This window comes from Amblyraja radiata, chromosome 11, assembly GCF_010909765.2.
Source record: "Amblyraja radiata isolate CabotCenter1 chromosome 11, sAmbRad1.1.pri, whole genome shotgun sequence".
NCBI lineage: Eukaryota > Metazoa > Chordata > Chondrichthyes > Rajiformes > Rajidae > Amblyraja > Amblyraja radiata.
This window is the reverse complement of record NC_045966.1, coordinates 31,726,486-31,742,692: the sequence shown is the minus strand read 5'-3', so window position 1 is coordinate 31,742,692 and position 16,207 is coordinate 31,726,486. Positions and strand designations below refer to the sequence as shown.

At 41.7% G+C, this 16,207-nt stretch overlaps 1 protein-coding gene across 2 annotated transcripts in view; it reads right to left on the bottom strand.

The window, feature by feature from the left end:
* Nucleotides 1-16,207, bottom strand: part of crebrf (CREB3 regulatory factor) — an 80,819-nt gene that overhangs the window by 17,607 nt on the left and 47,005 nt on the right. Inside the window, exons 6-8 of one of the 2 annotated variants that reach the window (XR_004413460.1) lie at nucleotides 15,943-16,132; nucleotides 12,486-12,556; nucleotides 4,553-4,626 (exon numbers count right to left, since the gene is read on the bottom strand). Coding sequence is in view for 1 of the 2 variants with exons in the window: in XM_033029636.1 (XP_032885527.1) it covers nucleotides 4,553-4,626; nucleotides 15,943-16,132 (264 nt within the window). In the remaining variant the exon portion in view is untranslated. The remainder of the gene's footprint in view (nucleotides 1-4,552; nucleotides 4,627-12,485; nucleotides 12,557-15,942; nucleotides 16,133-16,207) is intronic. The other variant, XM_033029636.1, reaches the window with a different exon arrangement.

Here is a 16,207-nt window from a genome sequence, read left to right as displayed (position 1 = left end):
TACCTCATGCTCGGATTTCTGTTGAAAATACGGCCAAAGATTCGCACCCCCAAACAGGCTTGTTTTACTCCACCGTAATGCACAATCAGCAGTATCACCCCGGTTTGCCAATAACGAGAGTCCAGTCGCTGCAATATATATATATATATATATTTTATTTTCCTTCGCCGCTTTTGGACTTTCCTGAATATAAAATAAAACCCCGTGTGTTTGGAACTTTCGGTTGAATTAACAAAATGATAATCCAAATTGGTTCCATAGATATTTACATCAACTGTAACAATTATATATTGACTGCCACAATACATACACTACCGTGCATCTTGAAGGCCAGTGGTCCTTTGGGTGTGAACCGAGGTCAGACAAAAAAATATTACTGTTTTATTAAAGAATATGTTAGCTCTCTGAGTCGGTTCTGTGATATGACGGTATTGGTGGTTTTGCGCTCGGCGATTTCCTTAGGGTTGGAAAATTGGTTCAGTTGTAGAGAAAACCTTTATCAAATGCATTGGACGAAATTAAACAAATTTCGGAACCAGCTTTCGTCTGATCTAACGGACCGCATCAACTATATGCTGCTTTCCAATACGAAATACACTCAGGGAGATAGGGAAAATTGTAAAAGATATGCAGTATCAACAATGCCAACGGTTTGCACGGGTTTGTAACTGAAGGTGCTGGGTACAAAGGCAAGGAGGTTGTGTTGAACTTCGTTAAAACATTGGTTTCATTAAGGCTGGGATATTGGGCACTGCACTGTACAGCGCGAAAGCACGGCAGAGAGCGCAGACAAGATTTACTAGAACAGTGTAGGAAATAACTGCTGATGCTGGTTTACACCGAAGGTAGACGCAAATTGCTGGAGTAACTCAGCGGAACAGGCAGCATCTCTGGAGAGGAGGAATGGGTGACGTTTCGGATCCGAAACATCACCCATTCCTTCTCTCCGGGGATGCTGCCTGTCCCGGCAGAGTTGCTCCAGCATTTTGTGTCTATTTCTTAGAATAGCCCTGCGACCTGGAACTTTGGTTGCAATGCTGGAGAATGTCTTTTAGGAGGAGCGAAGGCTGAGAGGAGATTTGGTTCAAAATCATCGCGGGCAGGGGGATTAAGGGGAATGGGTTGCACCGGAGTTTGGGCTGTTTGATCTAATGTTTTGATTTCATTGCACAGTACCTTTCTTTTCACTGTCTTGTACAATTTATGTATAATTTATGTTTTAATGTGTGGTCTATGTGTGCCGGCGATGCTGCTGCAAGCATGTTTTTTGATGTTCCTGTACCTCAATACACTAGCGCATCTGAAAATAATCCAATCTTAAGAACTGGAGGCCATAGACTTTATCTGGTTGTTAAAAGAAACAGGGATGTCGCAAAGAAAAAACTTGAGTAACTGGGATCTAAATCCAAAACCCGATGCGTGTTTTTTATATGTGATTTGGTAAGCATCTGAACTGAAACAGGTTACGGGAGATACATAAACAATGGCAGTAAATCGACTGCTCTTACAGAAAGCATATGGACAGCAGACACTCCACCTCTCCCATCCCACCATCAGTCCAAACCAGTTATATAATTCCATACAATGCCTCCACGGAGTCTATATTCCACAGTACTTGTGAATAGACACAATATGCTGGAGTAACTCAGCGGGACATGCAGCGACTCTGAAGAGAAGGAATGGGTGACGTTTCAGGTCGAGACTCTTCTTCAGATTGAACTGAACTCACGTCGGTTAGATTACGTGATTGACTGAGGAAGGGTCTCTACCCGAAACGTCACCCATTCCTTCTCTCCAGGGATGCTGCCTGTCCCGCTAAGTTACTCCAACATTTTGTGTCTATCTTCAATTTCAGAGTTAAATAAAAAATACAGAGTGCTGGAGGAACTCAGCGGGCTAAGTGGCATCTGTGGAGAGAATGGATTAGCAGTTGTTTCGGGCCAGGGTTCTTCTTCAACAGGAAGGAACTACAGGTGCAGTTGTCTTTGCAAAATGCCAAATGATTCCAGGAAGAGAGAGCGAGAGAGAGAGAAAGAGAGAGAAAGAAAGAGAAAGAGAAAGAGAGAAAGAGAGAGAACCAGTTCGACCTTGATCTTGGGTGCTGTTGTGTTCTCCCTGTGACGACGTGGGTTTCCATTTTAAACTGGTTCTCCAGTTTCCCCCCACATCGCAAAGATGCGGAGGTTTGCAGGTTAATTGGCCCTGTAAATTGCCCCTAGTAGATGAGGAAATGGGATAACCTAGAACTAGTGTGCATGGTCAGTCAGTGTAGGTTCAGTGGGCCGAAGGGCCTGTTTCAACGTGGTATCTCTAAACTAAACTTATTATGCACTCCACCTATAGGTATGTATGCACATGTTATTACGCTAATATAGAATGAAAGAATGAAAAAATATCTTGACATGTGTTCATGGATATTTTATTGACAATACTAGGATTTCATATATATGAATACTAGGATAATATATATATTAAACCAACGTATGTTAAATTTGTGCATTGTGTGTGTTAAAGCAATACAAGGAGAACTGCACAAAGGAGGGGGCCCTGAGGTGGAAGGATGTGAAGGAAATGGGCAGAAACAAATAGATTAAGCAAGGGGGAAACATTTAGAAAGAAAATTAACAAAAATATGTGAATTGATAGATGAGCTATATCACACACATATTGTCCCCCTACAACACTGCGAGAGGCATAACGGAAGTCGGGTTGAGCATTCCAAGATGGCGGCCATTAAGCTCCGTTATGTACTACACCTCAATGCATTGAATTACGTAAGAGTGGAGTATCTTGCTCCGCTCTATGATCTTTGGTACAATCCAGAACAAAGAAACTACAAAGTATCGAACGCCCTGGAGTGCAGATGTTGATGATGTTACGATGAAATGTGCCAATTGGTAGTGTTTTATTTTGTGAGCTTATGTGGAAATCTGGCCAATTCCAAGCTCTGGGTTCGACCCTGACCTGGGTCTGTCTGGAGTTAGCACGTTCTCCCTGTGCAATATAACGTTGCTTTCCTTCACATTATTTCCTGCACCCACACATTCCTTCAGATGTGCGGGTGCAAATGGGTGATCGGCTTGGACTTGGTGGGCCGAAGGGCCTGTTTCCATGCTGTGGTAAACCAAATTAATCTAACTAGGTAAAGGTAAGTCATCGGAGGACGCAGGGAGGGTGAACACGGGAACAGGTGGGGTTGAAGGGAGGAAGGAAAGTTGGCTGGGACCAAAAAGAACTAGGGGGCTTAGGTGAGGCGGAAAGATTTAATAAGAACTTGAGGTTCAACTTTTTTCACATAGAGGGTGGTGGGGAAGTTACTAAGGCAAGTATAATAACAATATTTTGAAAGACATTTGGATATGTGCATGGATAGGAACCCTCTCTCTCCATCCTCTCCCTCTCTCCACCTCCTCTCCATCCCCCCCTCCTCTCTCTCGCCACCTCTCTCTCTCTCTCTCTCTCTCTCTCTGTCCACCCTGCCTCCTATTCCCCACTGTCCAAACAGATGAATCACAGTCCGGTCCCACTCAGCCTGGGTGTATGGGTGCCATGCTCACTCGGGCTGCCCTCCCGGGTTATACAGGGTTAATATACAGGGGCGAACCATGCACCTCTCTCCTGCATAACCCCAGGAGGCAGATTTGTGAGCGGAGTCTCACTACCGTCACCTCCCGAGTGTCTCATCCCTGTCCGGGGGCGGCCGGAGATATCCGGGGTGACAGGACACTGGCCCGGAGCAGTGGCGGCCCTAGGCTTACAGCCAGCGTGGAGAAGAAGTGCTAACACGTTCCCCGGTGGGCCGGGGACCGTCAGCTGCATGTCTCGCCTTATCCAGTGGCTGTTGGTTAACCCCCTCGGAGAGAGAGAGAGAGAATGTCCTCCAATGCTGCCGGGAGAGGTTCTGCGGAATTCCAGAGGGTGGGTTTGTGAAGTGAGATAGAAATAAGATCAAATTAATGTTCATAAAAGAGCGACACCTGTCCGCTATTGAGTTGACAGAATTCTAGGTTAATTCATTGGTAGAATACTTAACAATTTATACATAGTTTATACAGCCAGCGCTTCGTTTGCTTTTTCTTTATCACGAATGACCTTTGACAAATCCCATGATTCCTTGCATTTTTCGGAATACCGAACTCGCTTAATAGTTGGAAGAAGGATCCTGACCCTAAACATCATCAATCCATGTTTTCCAGAATGCTGCCTGACCCACTGAGTTACTCCAGCACCTTGTGTCTTTTTCTGGTGTATCTTAGGTGTTTGTTGTGACAGATCGAGAAAACGTATTGCACCAGATTTGCCGTGGGTTAAGAAGAAAAAACAGATATTACAATTTCTGCAGCACTGATATCAATTTGAGTAAACTGGAAGTTTGATGTTATTAATTGAAAGATGCTACTACATTACATAATTGTTCGGCCAGAAATATGTGTAATGGAATTCATGTTTATTAAATAAATAGTATAACCTTAAAAGGATGAAGAAAATTAAACTTACAACAGCTAGAACAAACAATTAATTCAAAATAAATTAAGCAAACCTGTGGTCTTACCATATTCTGTGTTGAGACCCCACAGCTTTACTTTATTAGCTTCATATTGTGCCTTTTTCTTTAGGCGACAAGCCCTGCAAATAAAAATATACAATCAAGAAATGCTTACTTTCAAATTGCTAACCTAGGTAAGTTAACTGGAAACTTACTAAGTAGAAAAGTAGAAAACCAGGAATGAGTGGGTTAGCATATGATGAGCATTTGACACCACTGGGCCTTTACTCGCTGGAGTTGAGGTTGAGGGGGAACCTCATTGAAACTTACAGAATAATGAATGGTATAGATAGAGTGGATGAGGAAAGGATGTTTCCACTGGTGGGAGGTCATAGTCTCAGAATTAAAGGGCTTTTAAAAAGGTGAGGAGGAACCTCTTTAGTCAGAGGGTAGTTAACCTGTAAAACTCATTGCCACAGAGGCTGTGGAGGCCAAGTCAGTGGATATTTTTAAGGCCGACATAGACAATTTCTTGATTAGAATGGGTGTGAAGGGTTATGGGGAGAAGGCATAAATGGGATTAGGTGGCAGAGATTAGCCATGATTGAATGGTGGAGTAGACTCGATGGGCCGAATGGCCTTATTCTACTATAACTTGTGAACGTGAAAAGTCAATGCAGGTAATTCTGCCATAATGTGATGGTTGTGTTCCTAAGAAACCACTTTTTATAGAAAATCACATAAGGACAATTGTGCCAATAAGGGAAAAGGAGGTTAGCAATTAGAACGTTTCAGATTCACAAGAACAATGTTTTTTCCCCATCGATTTTCCAAAACAATCTTTTCAATAGCAATGTTTATTTTTATTACTGCTGGCTAAAAATACATACGGCTGTACAGGGCTCTCGCTTAACTTTTTTTCCCTGTTGCCAGCCGGGCAACCTTGGCAGCCTTTTAGGTTGCCAAATGACAGTTTAGGTGGTCATTTAAGATGGCTTGCATGACGCGTGCGATAATGTGCTCGGACGAAGTGCGTAGTTACCAGTCGGAATTATATTCAATGAAGCATTCACATATTATTTCTGCTTCAAATAAAGTCACAAACTAAACATTTACCAATCAAGACATGATATATCACGCAGCAAAATTATAAGACAGTATCTCAACTCTTTTTACACATTGCAATTAATGCAATTTCTATTAGTTCTTTCCACTTCCAAATAAAAATGTGGTTGAATTATTCAGCGTATGATCAACCTGTGTCAAAAAAACCTGGACCATGGTAACATATATGCGTACGTATAGTTGTGAATGTTGCTCTGAAGACATTTCCAGGCCAATAGGGTCGGGGGGGGGGGGAGGGGGTGTGTGAATCAGTGCGGGGTGGATAGATGGCGGGGTGGGAGGGGGGTTAGAAGGCAGTCGGTGCAGAATGGATGGATTGAGGCAGGTGAATTAGTACGTGTTGGTTGGAGTAGGTAAAATTGTGAAGGGAGAGCACGGGGGATGTCAGTGATGTTGAACGGGGGGGGTTCAGGACGGGATGGATGGGGTAGACAAAAGTGCTGGAGAAACTTAGCGGGTGAGGCAGCATCTATGGAGCGAAGGAAATAGGCAACGTTTCGGGTCGAGACCCTTCTTCAGACTGTTCCCCCCATTCTTCTTGAATGGGAGGATCAGTACAGGATGGATGGGGGGGGGGGGGTAGATCAGCGCAGGATGAATGGGGGGGGGGTGGGTTAGTACAGTGTGGATCGGAGGGTCTGTGCAGGATGAATGGGGGATCACTACAGGATGAATGAGGGGAAGGCGCAGGGTAAATGGAGGGTGGGTCAGTATGGGATGAATGCGCGGATTAGTACAGGATGGATGGGGAATCAGTACAGGATGGATGGAGGAGAAGTGCAGGATGGATGGGAAAGGGGTAAGTACAGAGTGAATTGTGGAACCAGTGCAGGATGGATGGGGGGGGGGGGGTGGCAGGAGAATCAATGCGAGGTGGATAGGGTGATCAGCGCAGGATGAATGGATTGGGGGAGGGGGGGGGGGAGGGGAGCACAGGGGATGTCAGTGAGGACTGAATAGAGGCGGGAATGGGGGTCAGTGCTGGATGTAGAGGAGGGGGTCCAAGGATAAGGGGGGGGGGGGGTGGAGGGGGCGTACAAGAGAGAGAGAGAGAGAAGAGGGGGCGAGGTGGGGAGGAAGGAAGGTCAGCGCTCCTCGGACAACATCGCCCCGCTGCCTTGGCCGTTGGGATCTCCTCGCCACTGCCTCCCTCCTCCGCCAGCCAACAGCAAGGTGCGGGGCCGAGCGGTGCAGCTCAAAGATCCTATAGCTATAGGATTTATGGTGCAGCTGCTTCAGAAGTGTCGCAGCGAATGACGGGACCCGCACAGCAGCAGCAGCGGCTTCATCACCTCCTGCTTCCTGATAGCGGCCGCCGCTTGCAAACCCGCTAACGGCGCACTTTCAAAACAAACCCTCCCGCACGCCGAGGCCTCCCCCCCCTCCCTCCCTCCGGCCTCGGCGTGCGGGAGGGTTTGTTTTGAAAGTGCGCCGTTAGCGGGTTTGCAAGCAGCGGCTGCTATCAGGGCGGGCGCGGGGCGGGAGGAGGAGATGGTTCGGGGGCCGTCATCAACACGCAATACAGCCGTCACCGCCGACACAAAATGTCGCGTTCCTTTTCTCCAGAGATGCTGCCTGACCCGCGGAGTTACTCCAGTTTTTTGTGTCTATTTTCGGTACAAACCACTATCTGGTTGCCAAGCCGGGCAAAATAACTCGGTGTTTAGGTTGCCCGGCGGCGCTTTGAGTGGTCAATGGCACCCGGGCAACCGTTAATTTCGAGCCCTGCTGTATGTTACATTGTGTATTAACAAAGCATCCTTGCACAGGAGTCAATAGAAATGATTGCTTGATAGTTCCAAAGGCCATCCACAGTTAAAAGTAGCAGCAATGGTATTCGGTAACTGCAAGGAAATTACATAGAAACGGGTCTTTCCCCCTGCTCAAATCCAAGACAGCTTCTTTTCTGCTTGTCAATCTAATGTCTCACTAATGAATTATCTTGTTTTATCCATGTCATATAATGGAAACGTGTGTTATCGCAGATCTACTTATTCCAACTTGCAGATCATTTACCATTTCCCCCCTTTTCATTAACATTTTATAAATTACCGTTTTAACAAAAAAGGTAAAACGAGTGGTGAAAGTAAAATCAAAAGTAGAATCTTCATTGTTTAAATGCTAGGGTTGCCACATTAGAATAAAATGTGAGAGGCTCACATTTTTCTAATGTTGAACTTGTTCTCTAACTTTTACCCTTGAAAAGTGTTATACATAGGTTTACCATGGTTTACGCCATCACACATGACCCCGAATAATCCTTAAGAACAGGAAGAATTGGTGCACTTCAAGCAGATGAATGATAAATACATTTTTAAAGATAAATCAATAATGTTATTTAATTCTCATTCTTTGGACAAAAAAAAACTAGTGACGTATATTTAAAACAACCTATTTGTTTAACTAATGGTTTAGCATGTTGATAATGATAGCAGTGGGCTAGATTATCTTCTCTCAGCCATATTTAGACAAAAAAACAAGTGGTTTAAGTTTAAGGATTTAAATATTTTTGAGAAGTGGGATTTTTCTACGGATGTTGTCTGTATTGATTTTCAGAAGACATTTTTTTGTAAAGATTTCACACAAAAGGCAGACAAATGAATGTAAATGGAATTACAGGCAAAATAATGGCCTTTCTGGTAGACTAGTTTAGTGGTTGAAGACTTTGGAAAATGGGTATGTGCTAGAACTTGAGAAGTGACCAATGGTGTCCTACATGAATATGCATTGGGACCTCAATTACCTACATTTAATGATAATTAAAATAAAGCAAAAAAACATCTAAACAGTCAAATTCAATCATTTTGGACCAGAGATATAGCCACGTATTTTTATGTGATTTAACCACCCATGAATCATGTAAGTTAAAGTAGTCAGATATTTAATAAAAATCCAAGTCACTACTGGAGTTAAAACTTGGAATATAAACGGCAGAATATATTGCTACAAATGGTCTCCAGTGCGCTGGGCATTACATTAAAAAAATTATTTTAAAAAATCAGACTGCCAATTCCTCAATGCTTTCATTGCTTTGAAGCCTACGAAGATGATGTTCCTCATTTTATATAGAATATATAGTACAGAATTAGTCCATTCAGCTGAATTGTTCAAATTGTGATAGCCTAATCCTCCAGCTTAAATATATCAACATTCTCCTTAAATCATCGCTGAATTAATGAGTTTTACATTTTCCTCTCAGTGAAGACTTTTACTTTTGTACTGATAATTATATATTAATTATGTATGGCTATCCTCTTCCTCATAAATGAAAAACATTGCATACCTACTCCATTCTCTCATAATTTTAAAGATCTCTCTTAAATCATCCTTCAGCTTTTGCTTTCTACGGGGCCAATCCTGTACATTTCCTGTAAGGTACTTCACAGTTCTAGTAATGTAAATCTAAACCTAGTCCACAACCTTGAAACCCCTTGTATAAAATACTAACCACAATTATATGCTGAATGCCATGGAAAACTAATCAAGTTTTCATAATGCTTAGCAGAACTCCTCTACTTTTCAATGCTATTTCCTCAGAAATAAACACAGCGTTTTTGTTTTACAGCTTCGTAACCAACATCACAACATTTTGCATTTTATGTATTTGTACTTCCAACTCCCTTTGGTCCTCTAACCCAGTGATTCCCAACCTGGGGCCATGGCAAATTTCAGGGGGGCCATAGAAACATTTTGGGATTTAGGGGGCCACAGGTTCAATGAAGGGGGCCACAGAGCTACCACCCTGTTGCCTCCTAAATTTCAGTTCTAATAAATTTAAATCTATGCAGTTGAAATATTTTTGATGTTTGTGGAATAGAATAAAAGAGAATATATGTGCAATTAATACACTGATATTTTTATGGAAGGTATTATAATATTGAAGTATTTTTTTTCTGCTAATAATGTCAGGGGGGGGGGGGGGCACAGAAAAATTAAAAGATCCCAAGGGGGCCATGAGCTAAAAAAGGTTGGGAACCACTGCTCTAACCTACTTATCAAAATAGCATTTAATCCTTTATTAAAGAATATGGCATTCCCCATAATGTCACATTGAAATCAATTTGCCAATTTATAAACCCATTCATAAATATCAATATTTTCCTGTTATTTTATTGTACCCCATTTCATTGTTGACTCTCCGAAATTATTTATTCAACAAATTAAAAAAATATTTTGATTCCAAAGTTTAAATAATTAATATAAATGGTGAACAGTTCATATTTGATCATTACCACTGTCCATGTTTGGCACTTTTCACACTCTACGTTAGTTATGCTTTGTTCTCTGCTTGCTGTCTTTCAACCAATTCAGTGTCTTTTCTTGATCCCTCTCTATACATAACCCTAATAAGCGAGTTTGGCATTCCAAAAAACGCAAGGAATCATGGAATTTGGCAAAGGTCGATTGCGATAAAGAAAAAGCGAATGAAGAGCAGGCTGTACAAACTGTGTATAAATTCTTGTCTTTATTAATACTTTATGTGTAAAAAAATATTTAATCTGAGGAACGGGGGTGCCAGGTAGAGGGAGAGCGGGTATGTAACAGTGACGCCTGGGGCAACCTCGGACCGACGGGACACTGGCCTGGAGCAGTGGCGGCCCAAGGCCCACAGCCAGCGAGGAGAGGAAGCACCAACTCCAGCCCAACCCCGCTCCAACTCCCGAGGAATCTGCTCTCCGACGGGCAGGGGACCGCCAGCCGCACCCCCCGCCCCACCCAGCAGCCACCCCCCCCCCCCAGCCATCAACGGGGGGACCACACGCAAAACGCTGCAGCAACACAGCGGGACAGTCAGCATCCCCGGAGAAAAGGAATTAATGACGTTTCAGGTCGAGACCCTTCCCCAGAGATGTTGCCTGACCCGCCAAGCCACCGTAGCAACCCGTGTGCATCCCCGCGCTCGGTCCCCGCCGGCACTGAAAGGGCCAACCAACAGCCACTGGACAAGGCGAGAGGCGCAGCCGACGGTCCCCAGCCCACCGGGGCACAGGCCCCCGGGGAGCCAGAGCAGAGCCGGAGCCAGCACCCCCCCCCCCCCCCCCCATCCACGCCGGCTGCAAGCCCGGGGCTGCTACCGCTCCGGTCCGGCGCCCCGCCAGTCCAGGACTGCCGGCAAATCCGGCGGGACAGGCAGAGCCGACCTGGAGCCAGCGCCTCCCCCCCAGCGCCGGCTGCAAGCCCGGGGCCAACACCGCCTCGGGCCGGTGCCCCACCAGCCCAGGTACTCTCTGCACACCTCCAGCCGCCTCGGACAGAGACGGGACACCCGGGAGTGGACGGGGATGGCCCAGCAGTAACTCAACAGCACCCGCAGCACCGGAGACCTGGGCCCGACCTCGACCACAGACAAAACGCAGGCCTGCACACATGCAGCAGCACAGCTGCCGAGAATGTTTATCGCAAGTGACCTATGACCTGGGCATGTGCAGTCGGAATACCGAACTCGCTTATTTATTCTTAGCCTCATTTTGTAATACCTTATCCAAGTTATTTTAAAAATTCAAATATATCATAACTGCTGCATTACTATTAACCCTATTCCTTCATCAATTGTTGTTTATAGTTAAGTATTGCTGTGTACTATTTTTCTCTGTGATTACATTCTATTCCTCACAAACTAAAGCCATTGTACTGATCTTCTGTAACTTCCTGGACTTATTCCATCTTATGACAGGCAGTCCAAGGTTATCCATCACTCCTCAGGTACATCTTTTTTCTAATGAATTAGTAAATGTATGAAATGTTTATACGATTGTCTTACATAAATTCTGAGAATATGTAGATCAAGAAGAATATGTGGATCAAGCAATCAAGGGCATTTATACTGTTTTATTCACTATTTCCCTTATATTTAATTCCACATTTAATTTTTAATATAATTTTGATTTTGTGTTCAAGTGTTCCATTTCAAGTAAGTAACGATGCAAAGTAATTAATAAACATTCTTTTGTTACTGATTTTGTTTTCTGACCATTCCATTATGACCATATTCTCATTCTAACTTTTTTGTATATGGGCTGATAAATATTTTTATTGTTTTAAGGGTTGTGATAATTTAACTTCATTATTCCTCTTATTCTTTTAAATTCTTTGAAAGGAATTGATACATGAAAAATAAATATTTTCTGCAAGTGGACAATTATAAAACTACTGAGCCAGAAGTTGGAAAATACTTCAAGAAAATGGATGGTGGAAGTTACTCACATATTTTAATTAATTAACAACTTTAAAGCTAAGCTCAAGAATCTTGTCTAGTTAAGGGTGGTAAGGGACAAGTAGCCAATGTAGACAATGAAATTAGGATACAGCTCACACATAACTGAAGGACAGACAGGCTTGAGATGCTGACTGGACTATTTTCCCGTTCTATCTCCCCGTTCTCCACAGAGGAAGTGGAAAATCAGCTTGATTTTCAAACTTAATTATTATCCAGCATACATGTATGTCGAAATAGACAATTCGCCCTCTCTCCTTCAATAACTAAGTTGACAAAGAAAGCTCACGAAAATCCCCTCAAAGAGAGTCAGTGTTCAGAATTAGAGAGAAAATGGGAAAGAAAAAAGAACCAGTGCTTTAGTTTTAGATGCAATTTACATACAATTTTAAACACTACCAGAACCAGATGTAAATTCGGTGTCTGATTCATTAACAAAAATATTTTTCAGTTGTTGGAAAATACCCCATATTGGTTTCTCAATAAAACAGTTTCCAGGCCATTTGATCTGTTAACCAAAAGCAATGACTATTAAAAATAGTTATGATAAGAAATGCAAAAGGTATAAGTCAGTCATGGCATGCAAAAACTTTATGAAATGTAGTTTAAGAAATATTGTCATCAAAGCTGTATCTCCTTGTAATAAAGTGCATTACTCACCTTTATAATAATGTAGTCATCATTTTCTGAAAAGGTACACTCCACATCCCAAGGGTAGGTAGCCTATTCAACTGGGGGAAAAAAAATAATAAAAAAAATTACAGGGCTGTGCCTCCGCTACTACTGCTTGAAGTTCACCAACACTCCTGGCAGAGAACAGAGTTAGGAACAAAGTCCTTTTGACAGCAGCTTTAATCTACAGTAGCCATTGGCTCAATATGGGCTGGTGCTGGGGCTGGGGCAGGGTTGCATCAGATTATATAGCACAAAGATCCCATGCTTGGATCAAGCAATTGGTTGGGTCTTGATGTGGGGACAAAATTCAAGAAATAGCTTTCCAAAGAATGTCTTTCCACTTGATAACGAAAGATAGAGAGCGCTTTTGCAGATAGTTCCATGGAGTAGTGCTGAAATGTTGCATACAGCAGTTCCAGGATATAAATGAACATCAGGCTTTATCTCAAGAGAAATCAAATCTAAAGATAAAAATTAACACTTAACAGCCTCTCTAGATTGCCAACGCTAAAAGCAGAAAATGTCCGCAAAATTCTGTTGCTGGCAATTTAAGACTCTTGGAAGTAATTGAAAATAAGTTTTGGCTCTCTTATTAATGATAAAGAAAAACTAAAGTGGACATAATGGTCATTTTGCCTTAAGTGTAGATAATCAAGTATTTGAGAGACAAAATGATGAGCCAAAGAGGACTCTGATAATGTTGAAATCATCCAATGGTGTTTTTGCACATCTTCATCAAAAATCTGTAGATAGGGTGGTCAGTGCACAAAGTAAAGGAGCAATCATAACGTTTTTCCTCGCTCAGTTGATTGCCACCTACAGGACACCATGACAGATAAATTTTAATATAACTGCAAGAACGTTCTGATTTTTTTAAACTCCAATCCTGGATTGGCTCAGCTGTTCTTTCAAGATATATCAAGTGTTAACAGTATCTGTACAATTACCATTCTTAATGCTGTGCAACTCTAATAAGTAGGTGGTCCACTAGTGATTTCCATCTTCACCAAATTAAAAACAAAGTATTCATGTTCAGTTGCTTGAATCAGAAAATCTATTAGACCCAGCTACATGCCATGTAGCCTGCCACAAGCAGTTTCCATCTCCGAATAAACTGCTCACTGCGCTTCCAAACACAGGAACAAAATTGAAAGTTAGAATGCGCAGCCACTCTTCCATTTCTACTTTAGTCCAGGTGCTCAATTAATACCTATTTTTAAATCGCCACAGAAAGCCATTGTGAGGTAATGAGAAGTTATAAATGTTCCACTAGATTGGGTGGGTTGAAATCCAGAGGAATCGGATTATCATTCGATAATAAACAGGTTAGGGATACGGATAGGTTTCTTGCATATATTCCTTTCAGTGCAGAGAATTCTGCTTTGATATGGAGCCAGAAGATTTCCAGGTAGAAGAGAGCCCAGAATGTGAAAACTTCCAAGAGCACTGGTGCAATTTCTATTATTTAATGAAGGATGGTGGAAGACGACAAAATGAGCAAATATCATAATTTCTCTTGCTGGGATGAAGTAAACCAATCATGCCATTATTGGCAGGAAGATAATTCCATACACAGTTAAAGTTCTTCTCATCTGTTCAGTTATCTCATTCGTTTCAAATATAGAGCTTGCCAATTTTAAATGGCAAAATGCCTCGATTGCAGGCCGAAAGTGTAATAATGATTCCAGGATTTATAAATCCCATAAATGCTTCTTTTCAAAAGCAAGAGTGATTTCTGTAGCTATCTGTGATGGTAGTTCATGAATGACTATATGTCAGCAATGATTACAGCGTGCTTTCTGAATGATGGTGAGTATAATAATGATCACAAGCTTTCTTTTGTGGCTACATCCAGTTAAAGATATCAATGTTTGAACATCTGTCATTGTGAAAAAAAGAGGTAAAAGGAGCAGATATTTTACCTTCATTGTTTTAAAATAAAATGACATACCGTCAGACAAAATATTTTTGGATTGCTAAGTATTTTTATTATCTTCGTTGCTCTATGAAAGGACAATACCACCTAATGACTTTCCATTTGCTATTATTAATGATTATTCCCCAGTTTCACTGGTTGATTCAGAACCAGATAAGACAAAAAACCCGATTTTTTGGCATCACTCCACGAGACGAGCACTGCAAGGAATTGTAACTTCATCCTTCAAATGAAGGTGCAGAGATCTTGTTTACTGAAAACTTAGCAGTTCAATGTAAACGGAAATCAATGTGAACCAATCCTTTCAGTTTTCTATTTGTGCATGTTTGCCTTTGGACATATTGGCTCCAGTCTTTAAAATTGGCTCCAATAAACTTACCTGATGTTTCAAGAGCATGAATTTTCAGAAAGATTTCAATTGTTTATCAGTGGAACGTTTTCATTGTCCATGTACATTCATGAGAGTATGCACCAGCATAAGACAAAAACCCAAATTGGAATAAGCCAGCGCAATGCTAAACCAACTTCAAGTTAACAGTGGAAAATTACGCTTCCAGCTTTCTAATAAGGGTGGGGATCGCAAGTAGTTGCTTTTTGGCACCTCTCAAAGAACAGCTGAGCTCGCTTTAACACAAGGTTAGAAAATGGGTCAAAAATAGGTGCATCGGATTTTATTTTTCCTTTAGTGCACTGAAAAGTGTTATTTTTCCATTGTATTCCTGCTTTTCTCAGAAGATGAGATCTGGGATGTAATCAATATGAATGACAGAGTTTTGGTAGTTATCTGCATTTTGGATGAATGACGATGCTGTGATCCGATTCATCCTACTACCAAATGCAAGAGTTCACAATGTGATCAAGAGGAAAGCACTGGATGCACATATTTGTTTGCTGACAATAGAAAGGATCTGCAGCTGATATAGAACCTTAAATTCAGCAAAACAAAATGCAGATACTGAATATTCTTTCAAAGGTAAGAAATTTTAGTATCAGGGCAGTAAAAAGTGTTGATTGAGAAGACTTCTAATGCGATGCAACAAACAAAACAATAGGGGTCAATGGCAGGAGGAAAAAAAAAAAAGATGTTTAACTGGAGGTGCCCTTGTAGAGTGCAATTATCACACATCTACATTAAAATATGAAGGGACAGATGTCCCAGTAAATTTCCCAGTTGGATAGGCCACCTAGGTATACATATGTGGAGTAGAATCAATGAAGATAATACAAAACAATTGAGTTTGATTTTTCCATTAAGTTTGAAAATCCTTTTATTGATATGATTCAAGTAATTTTTTTCCAAAATTGCACAAAAATTTGTGGGTGGTTTAGTTCTACCCACCCATTAATTCAATAGAATTAAATTGAGGGAACAAGAATATAAATCAAATGTTTATTAGATTAAAATCCCTCAAGTAATAACAAACCGTTAAAATAATTTTGTTTCCATTATAAATTACACTGTTTATACACAGGATGACAATGATGTTCAGAATTCTTCTTCATTACCTGGATGCTAGTTTGTTCTTCTCTTTTCTGGATCTTGGCCTGGCAGTTAATGGCAGTTCACTTACAGGCGTCAGATCACTAATCACCTTGTTTAATTTTCTAAGTTCATTTCCAATCTGTAGTAACTTTCTTGGATTTGGAGTCAAATCTTCAACATCTGTTCTGCGTGATTTCTTCACTAAATATTTTCCTATTTTATCACGAACACAGATCATTAGTTCATGCTGTCGATCAAAACATTATGAAATTAAACAATTATGAATAA